This window comes from Oryzias latipes, chromosome 9, assembly GCF_002234675.1.
Source record: "Oryzias latipes chromosome 9, ASM223467v1".
NCBI classification, from domain to species: Eukaryota; Metazoa; Chordata; class Actinopteri; order Beloniformes; family Adrianichthyidae; genus Oryzias; species Oryzias latipes.
Genome location: NC_019867.2, coordinates 26,295,842 through 26,313,714, shown reverse-complemented (window position 1 = coordinate 26,313,714; position 17,873 = coordinate 26,295,842). Strand labels below are relative to the sequence as shown.

The 17,873-nt window shown below is 37.4% G+C and overlaps 1 protein-coding gene across 1 annotated transcript in view; it reads left to right on the top strand.

The window, feature by feature from the left end:
- The window catches only part of zmat4 (zinc finger matrin-type 4), a 173,865-nt gene extending 156,291 nt beyond the window's left edge, over positions 1 to 17,574 (top strand). Inside the window, exon 7 of the mRNA XM_011479572.3 lies at positions 16,454 to 17,574. Within this exon, the coding sequence (XP_011477874.2) occupies positions 16,454 to 16,481 (28 nt within the window). The 3' untranslated portion in view covers positions 16,482 to 17,574. The remainder of the gene's footprint in view (positions 1 to 16,453) is intronic.
- The last annotated feature ends 299 nt before the right edge of the window (positions 17,575 to 17,873 follow it).

Genomic DNA, 17,873 nt, shown 5'->3' with positions numbered 1-17,873 from the left:
ATCTAGGTTTAAAATGTTTAAAAAAATCAAAGTTAATTCAACACAATGTGGCTCTGTGTGTACGAAGTCTGGACCATCTAATCCACTTTTAATATTACCAAAGTTAAAAATATGTTTTCTTGCTTAACTAATGTTCATATCTGAGGTTTAATTTCCCAATAGCTGTATTTTACTTGTGTGGACAGGTTGAGGTGTTTGTTGTTAGATGGTGTTTGTGGATAAGGTTGCGGCTCTGATTGGGTTACATTCATATGATGGACTCCATAAAAAAACTCATGCTTCAGGCAGTGCTGCAGGGCATGAGGTCAGTCAATCGATAAAAAAATTCAAATCCTTTACCTTACAGGACATAAATTATTTGTACAAAACAACCATACCAATTAGTGGTGTTGTCTAGACATTAAAATGAGAACCTGCAATGTTTTTGATGGTTCCTTTTATCGTGCATAGCCTACAAATCTAACAGACTTCTTGAATTTAGGCACAGTTCCTTCACTGAAATTTCTGTCGCACTCTCATTTGTGAGAGTCTTCAAAGCAAAATGCACTTTGTCCTCTTTAACTGAAGAAAACAGGAGAAAGAACACATTTTAGTTGCATGGGACCTAAAGATTAACCCAGGATGTCATGGTTGTTACTGTAGAGAGGGAAGAAGAGATGCCATTTATGCAGTGGATCAGGAGAACCGCGGGAGTCCTCTCTCTGTGTTTCTTTGTTCTCTTCAAGACTGACCAGGCAAAGGAAAGGCAACAATCAATTGGTCGATCAATGGTGTTTTCAAGTAGTAATCATTGCTGCTCTTTTTTTTTTGTGGTATCTTACTGGGATTCGATTATTATATAGAATTTCAAAGAGTCAGTAACAAGGTTTACAGGCTTTACTATAGATATAACTTTATAAACAAAACTGAATCTACACTCTAATTTCCTTAATTCTGAAACAGAACTGAACAGCACTGAAGGTTTCAGGGGGGTTAAAAAAAAGACAAATCCTCACAATGTGCTTCCGCCTCTTCTTCTTCACCCTTACATTTAATGTTTAAGTGTTTGCTACGACCTGTTGATGGGATTCACCAAGCAGTCTATGGCTCTGATATTTCGTCTGAGCCGCCTGCATGCCCTGTACAGGTTTGCCCATTTTTTGTCCGCAGACACCCAATGTCTACTCGTAAGGCCAGTCATGACTAATTATTGACAATTACTGACATTAACAGATTTTGGGCATAGTTCCTTTTTAGGTACTTTATATTTTTAAGGCAAATTGCTAATAAAAAATAAACTTGATCCTGGTTTGTGGCAACATATACCACATTTCAGCATATGTAACTGACACTACGTTTTTTACTTTTCATTTATTTCAATACTGTGATCAGAGCACTGGAGGTCTATGTAGTAAGCTGACTTTGCTGCAATCAATAGGTCAGCTCAAGCTAACAGCCCAATAATTGAACCATCATCTTACCCAGAAAAAAAAAATCCATCAAAGACAATTTTGTGAGTAATCAGTCTAGATGTATACAGTCAAAGATGTATGCTTACAGATGTACATATTTAAAAGGCTGCTGGGATCCTACACAGGTTCTTCTGTGTTGATGTTTTCCTGTGTGGATATTTTTCCACTTAAAAGATTTGTACTGTCAGTTCCTTATATATTTAATTGGATTGCTTTGGCTTTTAATATTTAACTTACACTTCTCTACAGAACGATGCATGAGACCTGTGGATTGAAAAAATGTAACATTACTTTTTGTTGACAATATATCCTCAAACATTTGGGACAAAAAGGCACAGACCGCTTTTTTCTGAAATTCTAGTCCTGGGAGATCTTTTATACTACAGAAATTTGAGGTTTTAACTCTGAGACACATAATAACATAGACATAGTAAGAAGCATAAACATATTTTGTTATAACAGGGCTTATGTAGCCCTGACAGTGCTGCATGTAAAATAAAGTAGACATTTGTGACATATTCCAGAATCCAGCAACATGGAGCTTGACACTTAACCTACCACCGTGTCCACAAAAGAAGTGTAACCATGTCACTTGTGACATGTCTTCAGTGTTTGATCTACTTGAAATGGCAAAACATGTTAAGTATTATTCTGTTCATCTGTGCTGCTTTTAATGACTTTAGTTAAAGAAAATCCAAAGCGAACAGAACAAAATAAACTCAAGCATTAGGGAACAAAAGAAAAAAAAATCACCTAACATGTTCTAAAGCTTAAAGAACCATTATCTTGTTCTTTGAAAGGATTTTTTACCTGATTAACATGTTTTTTTGGGTTGACGTTTCTTCCAATGTCTTGTTTTTATCCCCCTAACCAACACTGGCAGCTGTTAGGCATGTCTAAAAATATGCAGGCCTCTTTTGTCTCGGTTTCATTGCCAATTTCTGTCCAGTGTCACTGACTCGGTGGATGACACGGTGCTTGCAGGGTGCTTGCTCTGACTCACAGAGCGCCCCATGCCATGCCACTGAAATATATAGTTAATGTGAGTTGAGTGGAAGGAGGACAAATCTGACTGGAAACCCTGCCAACAGACACAGCAGCCTTCCTCGTAGAGTGTGCCAATTCTCCACTGAGACCTGAAGCAATACATTCTCTGACTTAAATTTATTCCTCAGTCTGTCCATTTGTTGCACCTCCAGGTTAGAGCCAACTTGTTGATTGGCTGGACAACCTCAGACACACTTCATGTGATGATTTGGACAGATCCATTTGTATATCCCTACACACCTCCAATTCAATTAATTCCTGTACAATCAACACTGCACATGTAAAGTGTTTTTTTTTTTTTCATCCCACCCAAACAACTTTAAACTGGATTTAATAAGATTCATGGGGCAGCATGCCACAAACCACATTTCCTTCTGGCTTTCTATCCATTAAAATGAGCTGGTGATCACAGAATCTGTTGATTTTCGGCATAAATTATATACAGTTTATCTGTTGTGTAATTTAATTTCAAGTCACATTATTTGATGCAGACTCAATTGAGGGGCAGTTCTCTTAGAATTAACTCTGAAATTTGGTAAGAATAATGATTTTCTTTTTAAATAGGTTTTGCTTTTTACAAACAGTTCTTTTGCATAACATTTTTAGTCAAAGGAATATCTGACCTTGACTTTTAGGAACTACAATTCACATTTTCCCTTGAATTTTCTTTACAATTCACTTTATATGAGATATTTTCTTAGGAGAAGTGTTATGTTGGAAAGGGGCAGACCCAGAAGCAGGACAGAGACTGTAGTGAGTTGATAGCTGTTTTATTGAGTCCCAGTAGCGGTGGAGGGTTCTAGATTTCAATTTGCGTGGCTTTGGTAGGTGATGGAGACCAGCAGATGAGCTGCTGGTCTGGTGGAAACTGCGATGACAGAAGATTTGGAGCCTTAATTGGTTTCCTGTGGTATGATGAGTGGTTGAAGGTGGTGGAGACGAGGTTGGTAGGAATTCTTGTAAAGGCAAAACGCAGAGCTGCAGATGCAGATGGGGTACACTTGGCATAAAGCTTGGCCTGAGAGCTTAACATGGGTGAGTTTACTCTACCACAGGAAGCAGACGGACTGACATTGGTTTAAGGGTGTGGTAGCCCAGATAAAGGGTGCAGGCTGATGAGATGATAGGGAGCAGGTGAGCAGATTGTCAACCGGTAGGTGTGGGAGGTGACCAGGATCCTGTCAGGAAGCAAAAGATGTGTAAAGAAATTCTGTGTCTAGTTTGGCGCAATGTTTGTTAGGAACATGCATGTGAGGTATGAGCGGGTATACATTTATAAATTAAAAAAACAAAACAACAAAAAACAACAACTTTTCTCTGACACTGATAAACTGTTAACTTTGCTGTCACAAAAGACTCCCATTTGAACTTCAGGGGCTCACAGGAGCTTCCAGACCAATGCCCAATTGGGTTCATATCTGCCACAGGTCTGCAGTCAGGGGTTGCAGGATGATATGGCATCGTTCTCTGTCATATCACTTCAAGACATACTGCACTCAGCCAGACTGAAGCTAGCCGCTCTCTGCAACGCACGTTCAAGCAGTTCAAAATTGCTTTATACTACAGACCAAGAGGCTTTCTATTTGTTCCCTCGAACATCAGACCTATTGTCACCATTAAAAGGCTTTCAAATTGTAAAAGATCCATTGCAACAAACCAGTGTTGAAAAATTGACAAATATAAAAAAACAGATAATTTCCACATTTTGTTTTATGATTATTCACAAATTCTTACAGTTTGGTTTGATTTTTGTGGTGACAATAACAATTACTGGTGATAGTTGTTCAGGTAGAGTTTTATATCTAAAAGAATTAAGTTGCAAGCCCAGCGAATCAATGGATCCCATCTCATCATCAAGTAACTCCTCCCAGCCAGATTCTCACTAACTCAGATTGACTTCCTGTACCTTAACCCCAATGTACCTTTCAGCACAATACTGTTAATGCTATAACCTTTTTACACTAACCACACTTTTTTTTCTCTGATGGTGTTTTTACATTTGAACAATGATACGTATACATACTAGTTCCACTCTTCCCCCTTGATAAATACACATTTTTTTTGCTTTACGTGAGTTGTACATCAGGTGGTGGGTGTGGTACGGATGATAGTGCCACAGCCAATGAGCAATGAAGCTTTTCCTAAGGTCATATCAAAGCTTCATCTCTTCAAGTTCAACTGTTGTTTTTGAAGTACGAACACAAACACAACTGTGATGTCAATGGTAACGCACTTTCCACCTCATACTTGCAAAAAGACTGAAACTTTACATTTTGTTACCAACACACACAGTGAGAGGAAATACCACCATGTTCCTATATGTGATGGTGGAAGCAACAAGGAGCAATCACCTCCTATGAATTACTTAAGAGAGGGGATTTACGCTACTTTCTGGACTGTACCTGTATGTGCAGGTGGTTGCAGAAAACGTACATCCTTCTGGGAAATCGAAAAGTTTTTTTTTTTTAAATGAAAATCCTTTTTTTGTCTTTCGACTGCTTCCTTTAAATGTAACCACAGCAGATTGTCCATCTCCCTCTAACTCTATCCTCTGTCTCCTCGCTCATACAAACCTAATGTTGTCCTATGAAACCTTTTTGGTCTTCCTCTACTAATCCTTCCTGACAGGTCTAGCCTTAGGATGCTTTTCTCCAGATGATCTCTGTCTCTTCCCTGAACATGCCCAAACACTGACATATTAAACAGAGTTCATCTATAACACACAAGCATTTTATTTTTCCTAAATGAAAAAATGTACACATTTTATCACTATAGGTTACCAGACTATCAGTCATCTGATATTGGGATTTCAATATGAATCGTTTGACGTTAGAGGCTGCAGGGGTCAGAAAACTTTGGAAGGGCCGCAAAGGAAAACAGCAGAGTGGAAGTCCATTACAAATCAAAGGATCAAAAATGTGTATTTCAAACAGTTATTATTAATATTTAAACAGCAATTCTATAATACCAGAGAGTTTTAGGGCCAACAAAATAAATAAATAAATACATAAATAAAATTACGAGATTTTAAGTAACAAATTTTCCGGATAGGTTTTAAAAACTAAGGGATTCTGAACCTTTTGCAGACTCAAAATCAGATTATTATCAGTGAAGCCGGCTTTCTGGGGTTCGGTGTCAGTAAAGGGGAGTTTTATTTGTAAAATAAGGAGCTCAGAGACACGTTTGGGTGTAGAGGATCGCTGCAGCCTTTATTTTCCTTATCATTCACATAACCTAAAGTTCATTTGTCACCTTACGTAATGAACCTGTCATCCGAACACCAATGCAGAAGTAAACAGTGTTACATACGCCCCCTCCTCCAGATGAAACGTCCCGTTCTAACATAAAACAATAAAGAGGAATGACGATAGTCTGTTATATTAGCATTACAACGTTGAAATTGACAAAAAGTGCTCCTTCTCAGAAGGAAGCATCAGACTGACATCGAGATCTTGTCTTTGGTGGAGGAAGAAAGATTTAAAGTGGACAGGTGCAGGGATACTGATGGCTTCATCGGGCTGCAGAGATCCTGCAAACCACCCATCAATAAATAAAACATTAATAAATCGTAAATCAAACAAATGAGCTATGAAACATTTGGAACGTAATCACTAAACATTCAGCTCACCTGTTCAACTGAGTTTAGTCGGTCTGCTCTGCTGCTGCGCGGCGTTCACCTGCTGCTGCACTGTATGCTCACTTCGACTTTAATCTAGTAAATTTAAGAGTTCTTTTCTCGTAATAAAGCTTCACAAAAGGCTGCACATAGGCTCCGATAAATGGAAAACTTTGGTGTTTTTTCCTCGTTAATCTATGACTTTTTTCTCGTAAATTTACGAGAAAAAACTTGTAAATCTACAAGATAAAAACTCGTAAATTTACGACTTAAAATCTCATAATATAACAGCTATGACTTTCTTTCTCGTACATTTACGACTTAAAAGTCGTAATTAAAAAATATATCACATAACTTGTAGAAATTCTTGAAAGATCTTGAAATTTTAAGAGATTTCAACGAAAAATTTGCCCTTTGTTATTTTTGCAAAGCCTTGAAGAAGCTTGAATTGATGATTTCGTAGTCTTTGTTTATAATGTTACTAGTATTGACTCAAAAATTGGCAGGCAAGTGTTGGGGGGGCTGTCCCCCTTGTATCCCCCATAGCTCTGACCCTGATATGAACATTAACACCATGCTGTCACAGTGGGAAACTCCAAAAGCACTATTTACATTTGTGCTTTAGAAACTCAGCAGGATGAAATTTGTGCCTGAACTGAGACAAATGATAGAATTCTGCTCCCGTAGCCCGCTGAGTCATCATAACTGTAAAAACAAAGTCCTCCTGGAAAAAGACAAAAACAAGCTGTGGGAATTGATCTCATCTGTGGAAAATAGTGTGGTGTACCTGTTGGTTTTAAGGTCATAGAGAGGTTAAATATTGATTGTGCTTAGTGCATTTCAAGAAAAACAAAAAATGTAAAGCAGAAGAAAGACAATTAAGGATGCCCCGCATTATTTGAGCACTAAACTACAGTGTAGTGGCTTTGGATTTCCAGCAACATCCAATCGGAACATTGCAGAGGATCTTGTCTATACTGACTGCAGGGCAATTTTCCAAGGCACCATTCAGTAAATTGATATTATTCCACAGACACAATAATACTCGTGATTTTGGAAAGAAAAAACACATAAGAAGCAAAATTAAAGAAACATTGTCAGGGCATTCATAATTCAGCCTCACTTTTCCCAATCATCAAGCCTCTAATTAATTCCCTTGTGCACATGAATATCTTAGAGGAAGCAATTGTCAGTGGGGCAATGCCTTTCACTTCACCTTCTTTTCTCTTCCTCATGTTGTCCTGCTTTTTGTCTTTCCGGGCTCTATTCCAACTTTCTTTTTCTTTTTATATTTCTCTGCTTTTCACTGGAGAACAATCAGTTATTTACTCTTTTTGTTCTTGCCAATGCATGTTACTGGATTTAACCTATCACTGCTGAAGAAGGTCCAAAAACACAGTGGTAGAGCGAGTACATGCTTTAGTTTTCAGTTCCATCCAGAGAAAAAAAGCTTTCTCCTTTCCCTATTATTACACGTTTTTCAAATATTGAAAACCAATCCTCAGTTTAATGCTTTTTGCATAAATGCTTTCACTTTCTTTAGTGTTTTGTTGTAATGATGATGTATGTATAGGATTACATTATTAATTATTTCTGAGTGAGACTGTACAGCTTTTGTCCTATTTACCTAGTTCCACAAATTGACATGATGTCCTACATTTTAGGTTACTCAATTTTCCAGGATTGCTGGAAAAACTCCAAAACTTTTGCTGTTAATACACACAGGCAGAAGGAAGCGGGAAGGAACAAAGAGGGGTCTGCAGTCCTAAAAGCCTAAACAACATTTGAACATTTGGTTGTTATTGCCATTGACTGAATTTGAGAACTGAACTGAGTGATTCGTCCCCCCTGGCGTTTCAAATAGAAAGTACCTGCTAGCACCAAAGAAGCCAAAATCCTATAGACTTCTGTTAAGAAATATATGTTATTATTTATCATATTAGTCAGGAATAATCATTCTTATTACCTTTTTTTAACATGCTTTTGATAATACTACCCCCCCACACACACACACACATTTTTTATTTAATGTAAGGTATTCAAGGTATAAACTGGCCAATCAGATGCCTCAATGAAACTTTGTGGTCCCCGCCGCCCCCTCCATCAAACGTTTAAACATTTAAAACATTTGATTGACAGATTCTCTCAAGCAGCCTGCTTCCAGTGGAAGGGGTGTGGACTTCCAACAAGCTTACTCCTGATTGAAGAGAATGGTTGCCGTAGAAATGTTAACTCAGACAAATTTGACTTGTAAGTCATTTCCATGGGTGACATTACACTCGCTCAGTCCAGTTGTCGGTAACACTTTATATTAAGATTCCTTAACAAGCTTTGTTAACACATTAACAAGCATTATAAATGAATTTATAGGGTGTTAGTAAGACATTTATTAGTACAATAAGTCTAATAAGGTTTATTAAATTACTTAGTTAACACATTTACTAGCATTATTATTAGGATGTTTTCAAGATGTTAATGATGCATTTACTGATATTATAGGTGCCTTACAAATGTGTCAGTGTTAATAAGCTTAATAAGATTTATTAACAACCTTTGTTAACAAATTAAGAAGTATTATTATTGTTTGGGGTTCTAGTAAGATATTTATTAGCATTATAGATGTCTCACACAAGCCTAAGTGTTCATAAGCTTAGTAAATTTTATTAACTAACTTAACAAATTAATAGGCTTTATTAATGTGTCAGATGCTAGTAGGATATTTATTAGCATTATAGATGTCTTGCAAATACCTGAAAGTGTTAATAAGATTTATTAACATCTAAAGTCAGACCATTGTCTTCTAAATCCATATTACTAAACTGCTTATAAGCTTTACAAATGTATTAATTAACTTTGTTAATAGTTTATTAATTGTTTTGCAGCACCTCATCTAAAGTGTGGACGTTTTTTACCACAAACAACCACAAAGCATAAAGATTGTAAAAAGAACTTTATGACATTAAAACAGACTAAACATACACAAATCGTTCTGTAAAAGATATATAATAATTTAATTCAGAAAAATATTTTTTTTAAAACATATATACTGGTGTTGGATGACTCTAGCATCATAGCTAATAAGGATAAAGTATTAACATCTATCCTGAGTGAAACATTCATTGCAAATCCCATCACCAGGAGACAGTTCTCTGCATTCACTGCAACTGCATCCAACCACGGTTGCCTTGCTTCAAAGTCCACAAGAAAGTTGCACAAGCCAGTGATTTTTGAAGAACGAAGACAATAAACCTACAGGAGCCATGTTAAAGCTAACACGCTAACCTGCCCATCTTTGATTATGAATCAAAGATGGGCAGGTAAACTAATGTCACCATTGGCTAATGAATCTGTCAATCAAACTCATCAGCAAAACAGGCGTGCTCACTTTCAGCCAATTGAATGGCCTCTTAAGGCCCGTACACACCGGGACGAATATTCGCCAGGCGTTATTCGCCAGCGTTTTTCGCCACGTTTTTTGTGTTCACACCCAGGCGATTTTCGCTGACGATGAGTGGAGTGAACATGCAATTTCATTCCCTGACATTAGATGGCGCTTAATGTAAAACAGAAATACTCCTGTACACAAGGTGGCGCTGCGCAACTTTACGCTTCTTAAAGTCGCTTTTCACTCAGAAGAAGAGAGCAAGTATTTACACGCTTGTCAGAATCAAACAAAGAAAACATGAATATTTCAAGCACCAGTAGCTCCAACTGGTACTTGGTTCGGGGATGTTTTAGAATGTCCGTCATTATTGCTTCGCGGCTGTGTAGACGCTACTTGGCGTCTATCTTCTTCGCTGGTATGTGTGCTCAGCAAGGCAGTTTTGTGTTTGAGCGCCCCCAAGTTGTGTTTTACTGTAACTTCAGAAGCTCCAGACACGTGAGCAAAAGCGCCATTCTCATTGGTCGAGTAGATTTCGACGCGACGCGTCGAAAAAAAAAAACGAACCCGAGGCGTTTTTTTTTTGACGCGTGGCGTTTTTACGCGTCGGTGTGCACACTCTCATTGGTGCCCTTTGTTTAGTCACGAGGCGTTAAACGTCGGCGAAAATCGCCGGCGAAATTCGTCCCGGTGTGAACAGGCCTTTAGACTTTGCTTTCACACAGGTGACGAAAAAAGCCCCGCCCATCTTTGATTCTGCACCGGTCGGTCGTTAGCGTTTTAGCGTACGTATTGACAGATAATAAAATATGTTATATATATAACATATATTATATTATATATAATAAAAGATGTTATTATAAAATAACAGCTTTATAAACCTAGCGTGATGTCCTCCTCACCCACAAATAATGGTAGCAAAGTTTTATGCGTGGCAATTTTTAAAAACGAAGTCTTCGCAATATTCTGCTTTTGTAGGGAGAAATAATTCCAAGCAGGTGACTGTATCCCACAGAAAATCATTTGCAGCCGGCGCGGCTATTTACCATGACAAGGGAATTAACTTCAAAGGGCTTTAAAATGTCCATGTAGAACGTAGGCTTGAGGATTATTTCTGGGTAAAAAAATGCTTCATTACAGAAATGTGCTGACACTATTTGTCACATTCTGAATGAATGTGTATATACCAGGGTGGCTGTGATCAAGCAGATGAGAAAGTCTGTTTGTTTTGGTGCTTTGGGCCAATGGAGGCCGTGCAACTGTGAAATGTACTCGAGTTACAGAGTGGATAATAAGACACCTCCTAGTCTTGAACAGCGTGGAGGTAGCTTGATCAAAAACAACCTTTCCCTAATAGCCCCCCTTTGACGATTTTTTTTATATTTGTAAAAATAATCCCAGCTTTGTTTTAAGTATGATTATGACGTTTTTAACCAAAATCCCACAACCTAAAGGTCTTAAAAAGCCATATTTCATGTTTATCTGAAGCCTCTGTTTCCAAAATCTCCCCTACATGGGCGTGGCCATAGGTGCTGAGCTGAGTAGCTCCTCCCTTGATCAACCCCCCCTTGCTGCAAGCTGCATTTAGCATCATACATGATGCGATCTGAGCGGTGCCATTTGATACCCATCTGAACCAAATCGCGGGTACACCCTGAACAGTCTGCCGCAGGGCCGTTGGAGCTGGAGCTATCGCGAACATTATGCCGGCTCCCAGGAGACTAGCAGAACTTTATGATATTTTTTCTTATTTTCATCAACGCAATAATAAAAAAGGTCTCCTGATTTTAATGTTATTTTTATTTTGACCCTCTCTGGTTAATGCAGGACAGCAAGCCTTCAAACTTGGTCAGAGAGAGCACACATTTTACACAGCTAGGTGCGTGCCAGTTCATGGGACTTTAACACTAAGTTTAATTTTAAATACGAGGGCCCAACAACAAAATCCAGCGTTTGACCCACTTAAAATGTGTGCGGGGAATGCAGCAATCTGCTATCTTCTTTTCTGCTGCACCTGAGCTAATGTGAATGCTGGACGGGGCAAATCAGGGAGCTCATGCGATGGGATACTGGGCCGTTGTGATATGACAATGAGCCAACAATTTAAAAAGAGCATCTTCGCGACAATTTGAATGATTGCAATTCAAAAGGAGAAATACTCACAAATGCAAAAATGAAATGATTTTCATCGAAGGGGACTTAAAATATTTCAGAATATTATGAAATATTTCTATCAATTTTCTGAATGTGCTTATTCCTGTTAAGGGTCACAGAGTTTTTGGAGTCTACCCAATAACACAAGGGCAAAGGCACACCCTGGATGGTTTGTCAATCTATTGCAGGGCAACGCGAAGTCAGACAACTGCACACACTCATATTTATACACATGAACAATTTAGTGTCATCGATAAACCTATGAAGCATATTTTAAGACTGTGGTAGAAAGTTGCACAAGGAGAACATGCAAACTCCAGACACAAAGAACCAAGGCAGTTTTTTAACCAGGGCCTTCTAGCTGCAAAAATATAGGGCTGTACTCAATCTTCTTGCTAACTAGGAATTGGCCTTTAATGTAAAGACAGACACTGTCAAAGATTTCTAGACCAAATAAAAAGATTTAGTTGCTGGGAAGTGTAGCTTAAAAGTAATATGTCTTAAAATTGGCTGAGTGAATCTTTTGCTCAGGATGTTAACCAAAAATGTGTCAGATACATTATATTACCAAAAGTATTTGCTCACCTGCATTGACTAACGTATGAACTGAAGTGCCACCCCATTCCTAACCCATAGAGTTCAACATGATGTTGATCCACCTTTTGCAGCTATCACAGCTTCAACTCTTCTGGGGAGGCTGTCCACAAAGTTGAGGAGTGTGTTTCTAGGATTTTTTTTACCATTCTTTCAAAAGCGCATTGGTGAGGTCACACACGGATGTTGGTGAAGAAGGCCTGGCTCTCAGTCTCCACTCTAATTCATCCCAAAGGTGTTCTATCGGGTTCAGGTCAGGACCCTGTGCAGGCCAGTCAAGTACATCCACACCAGACTCAGTCATCCATGTGTTTATGGACCTTGCTTTGTGTGAGAAATTCGTATGACACGTCTGGATCTCACCTACTTCATCTTTACGTTACCCTTGCATGTTATCGAAGTGTTTGCTACGATCTGACACCTGCAGCATGTCCATAACAAAAAATGTGCATGAACATTTTCACTCTACGAGCTCACCAAGGAACCCAGGATCTTGCTTTTTCCTGCGGGCCTCGTCACAGGTTTGCCCATTTTTCGCCTGTGGACAGCCCATATTCACCTGTGAGGGCAATTGAGAGTAAGGCTTAATAACTTACCTAAAAGTAATCCTTCTTCACAGAGGTATACACCTTTGAAGAAAATACCTTCCCAAACATTTTGAAGAAAATGAATCAAATGTGCATATCTTCAATCTTACAAAAATCTATTTCTGTCTCTTTTTGCACAGATGCAACTCAAGCTGGTCAATATTAAGTTTCTACAAAAGAGCTCTGTAAGACACATTGACACAGATCCATCCATCTCATGGCATTCATCGGCATTTGTGAAACTGCTTAAACCTGTTTCTGTTATTCCTATGGGTTTACTTTTCCAACATTCACCAAAACACAAAGACAAGAACTGCTGAACTTTGGTTGAAATACAAACACTCCCGAAGTTGCACCAGACTTAAGCAGTCTGCAAAAAAAGCATAATTTGAATGCATATAAGAAACTGCAATTTTGTGTATATAAGTATACAAGTGAGGAATGTTTAATTTGACTGATAATTACAAATATATATATAACTAAAATAAAAAGTCCAAATGATGTACTTACACTAAAGGCACTGATTGGATAAACTGCAGAGTTTATTTTAAAACCTAGACGATTAATTCACGATGACCTGGTTTACAATTCTATTAAGTTTGACGACCTGATTAGAAATCTGATCTTGCAAAACTCAGCCGAACTCACAAGTCATCTGGGTTTAAAGATAGATTTCACCATTGAATGTGCTGTCAAAATAAATCAACCCGAATTGGGAAAAATTGGACAAACAAAAGTGGACAACTTGCATAATTGGTGGCTGACTAAAAGCGTTTTTGCTCCAATCTGGTTCTTTGTTTGTGAAGTTATGTCTGTTTTTAGCGCTACTGTTATTTAACTTTGATTTTTATTTATTTTACACACAAAAAAGAATATTCTTGTACAAGGTTAATCAAAACATGGAAAAAAAAATGTGATGGTGTCTTTGGTGAGTTTTTTACATCCTCACACACCAGTGGAATACTACCACAAAAAAAAGAAAACTTTTTAAAACTGAAACAAAGCAAAGAATCTAAAACACAAAAGTCAAGAATTTAATTGATATATTAACCCTAATAAGAAACTATTATTTTATTCTCATATTTTTAACACATATACTATTTACTAATCCATGCACATAAGGCATTGTTCAACAGTACAAATTCAAGTATTGCAAAAAAGCAGCCAGCGTACAGGTTTGCATGTTCTTGTGTGCATTTGACCATGTTAAACTCCAGGAAAGAAAGCCTGAAAGATAGTTCAGCACACCTGCTTTGTTTTTATAACGAGCTAAAAGTTGGGATGTTCCTTTTTTATTGCAGTCCTGGATTACTTTGCTGACATCACATGAGGACCAGAGCCGTTCTCTTTGCACAGTCATCCTAAGCGGATTGACACAAAAAATAAACAACAGTCATGTTTCCTCCACTTGATCACACAGTCAGAACTTTCTCCCACCGGAATAGAAGAGAAGATTCTGCTGGATTAGTCTCCATCTGTGCTGGGAAACAGAAAGTAGGTTTTTGTCATTGTCCACACCGCCTGGGCGTTGATGTCACCGTTTTATAGAAGTGCATCTGAGGTTAAAGCCGCAGACAGATGACAGCAACAGTTGTGAGATATTAAATAAATAAAGGGAAATCATCTGAAATACACGAAAGGCTGATCAGTCACAAGCAACCGAGATTAGGAATCAGACTGTGACAGCAGGTGTCAGGAGAAACAACGAAACGTTGCTTCATTTTAAATTAAAAAGACGCTAAGGACATCACAACATGCTTCTTATAATTTTAAAAAATATGGATGTAGAACATAAATTGTTGATATGATTATACAACATTTTGTTTTAGCTTCGTGGTACTTCATGTTAAGGGTAAAAGATTATAGTTCTGGATAAGAGTGCTGAAACTAATCACCTGCATGCTAAGAGAGCTGTTCCCTTCAGGGTTGTTTCGCTACAGCCACTGTGAGAAATAGAAGAATTGGATTTGCTCTCAATGCAGTCATTCAGCTGGAGCTATTTGTTCATGCAGCAGAAAAGTTTTTCTAAAGGTCATCATTTTCTGAATGTTTCCAAAGGTTCTGCAGTTGGTACCTCGGAGGGAAGTCCTGTGACATTTTTGCTGATAAGATACACAGCAGAACGATTGGAAACGCATCAATCACCTATGTCAGTTTAAGATTTTAATGAAAGGCATGAGATTTTCCTCTTTAAAAAATCACTCACTTGAAAGTGGGTTTCCACTGGAAGGTTGACAAATGAAAAGACCTTTTCGCTTGCTTTGAAATAATGAAACTGATTCTAACTCCCCTCTGACCAAAAAACTTAGACACTCTGGCAGAAGAAATAAAATAAACAAATACTTATATTTTTAAAACAGCTAAATAGAAATTGTAACTGTAGTTAATTTTAACCACAGTTAGTGTTCATTTATTTCCTACAAATCTCCTTAATTTAGAAAAACAGTATATTTACTTTTGATGCTTATTGCAGGGGTGTAAAAATATTGCATTAGTCGCAATTAATTAATTACAGCCAAATTAGCGAGTTATTTTTTTAAACTCTTGGTAATCTTGTTTTTAATCTACAGCTATTGTCGTGTTCTCAAGTATAAAAACAAAGGTCCACCTGTCTACTTGCATGAACGTTTTATTTGAAATTATTTCGTAGACATGGTTCCTGTAAACAGTGCGCGCTCGTCACTACTGTGTGATGTCATCAATGAGCAACTTTGTTGTAATAGCAAAGGAACAAAAGAGAATCACGACAGAATTAACCCGAAACAAAGACATAACTCAATAGCTACTATCTATTTTGTAGATAAAGCCCTACAAGATGTTCGTTTTCCTAAAGCAATGCAGAGTGTTGGATTGTTAACTGTGGAATAGGATGTCTATGCCAACATATGTGTTATGGTATTTGATGTTTTACTGTACCACAATGTCACAAATGTAAGTGAAAATACCTCAAAATTAGAATTTTCACAAAAAATATTAGGTCTGATAAAAATTGATTAACTAGCATTATTAATTATTTAAAGGTCACGATTAATGAATCTTACCAAAAATGTATTTGTATGAAACCATTAGCTTTGGGGAATGCAGTTTGGTAAAAGTAGCTCATCCCTGTCAAACTTCCCAAATTACTGTTTTGTTTTTTTGGTATCACATGTGAAATGTAAAAATATGACTGTTAGTTGCAAGATATAGGGGGGAATTTTGATCTGTCTTAGCAGAGGTGTGCAAGCTGTGTAAACTGTGAGGAAGAGGCTGCACTCGTGTAAAGAAAACTGGTTGACTTCAGTCAAAAATTCTTAAAATGTAAAACATCCTCTTTAAATAAGCAAAAACACCAATGGGGGGGGGGGGGGGGGTACAGTCTTACCAAGAATTTTAATTTTTAGAAACAAATTATAGTCTCTAAAACATTTTTTCTTAAACTATGATTATTTTACTATTGAAAAAAATCTTAATCAGATTGTCTTTCAAGACAGAAATTGAGACCATTTTACTGACTACACTGTTCTTTTTTTTTCTTTCAAACATTCATTCAGTTTCTGCGTAAGTGCTGAAACTGCAGTACTCGTAGAAACAAGAGTCAAGAATTAACAATATGTTTCTTTGTCTTCTTCTTCTCCACCAGCCTGAAGAACCAGATATGTGTCCAGTGAGCATGGGACGGTGTCAATAAAATACAACAACTTCTGGATTGATGTCAGACAAGCTGTCAGCAGCTTGCCCTGCTTTTTTGCCTCTGCTCTTCTCAGCATCTCTTCAACCCCTTTTTTCGCTCCATCATTTGACTTTAGTGGTGTCGGCCACCCTGACAAGCAGGGAAATAAAGAAATTTGTTCTGAACACTCCAGCATGACATCAGATCTCACATTTGACGAAAATCGACAGTTCTTCCACATTGCCATCACCCTTCCATAGTTGATCTGTGACATTAATCTACAGCTGTGATCCGTGTTTCCTCTCTTATAGAAATAGTTTAAGAGCATTCAAAACTGGATCTGATACACAGCTGCCTTTTTATTTATTTTTTTACAAATGCATGGTTTGAATTCTATTTTATTTCACAGGAATGTTAGGAATTATAATGCTTACATTTGATTTAAACACTGTTTGCCTACTCCTAAATGAAATGGTGCATATTTTTTGTGATTATACCTACATTGATTCTTGACATAGCAACATAACTCTCTTTGTTTATTATTTTTGCATGGTACACACCGCTTGGATTTTTTTTATGTAACACATTTTCAACTGGACCTAAATGCCCTTTCTGCATAAAATAGATTAATAGCAATAATGACAGTGGCTGAACCCTTTCTTTGCTTTAAAAGTTTTGTCTAAAGTTAGCTCCACCACCCAAAAAGTGAACTAAAAATGTACAACTAAAGCTGTTAGTTTGTCTTGCAAAAATAGTTTGTCTGCATATTCACAGAAACACAGCTGAAACATTCCTGATGAACAGATTTCAGAATATGTTTTTTTAAACATTTTTCTTAGTCCTTTCTTAGTCAAAGTCAGTGACAGTAGCTTTACAGAAGATGAACCACATAGAAAAAAACATCACCATAACTAATTTTCTCTTCCAGATGTAGGTCAGCTTTGTGCATATCATTGAGATTTTGGATTGAAACAAGAACAAAAGGTAGTAAACTTAAAGAATTTAAGAATTCCTTCCATTTTAGTTCATTTAAGCACTACATATGCGTGCTGGACAAGAAGTAAAAAAAAAAAAATTAGATTAATATTATTAACAATGTCTTTAACCCTTGTGCTATCCTAAGACCCCCACCCTTACATTGACGTGTTTTCCCTATCATGACAAAGGTGGATAAAGGTGAAAAGGATTTCATGTAATTCAGGGAAACCAGTGAAAATCACAAATCATTGATGATAAAAGGTTCAGTGCACTGTCTTGTGGGGTCTAGATGACCCAACTCCCAATGTTAAAGTACCTAGGATAGCACAAAGGTTAAAGACCAACTCATGTTTTTGGTGTTTTTGATATGTTCTATGATGGAGAACATATTAAGAAAATTAAGCTTAATATA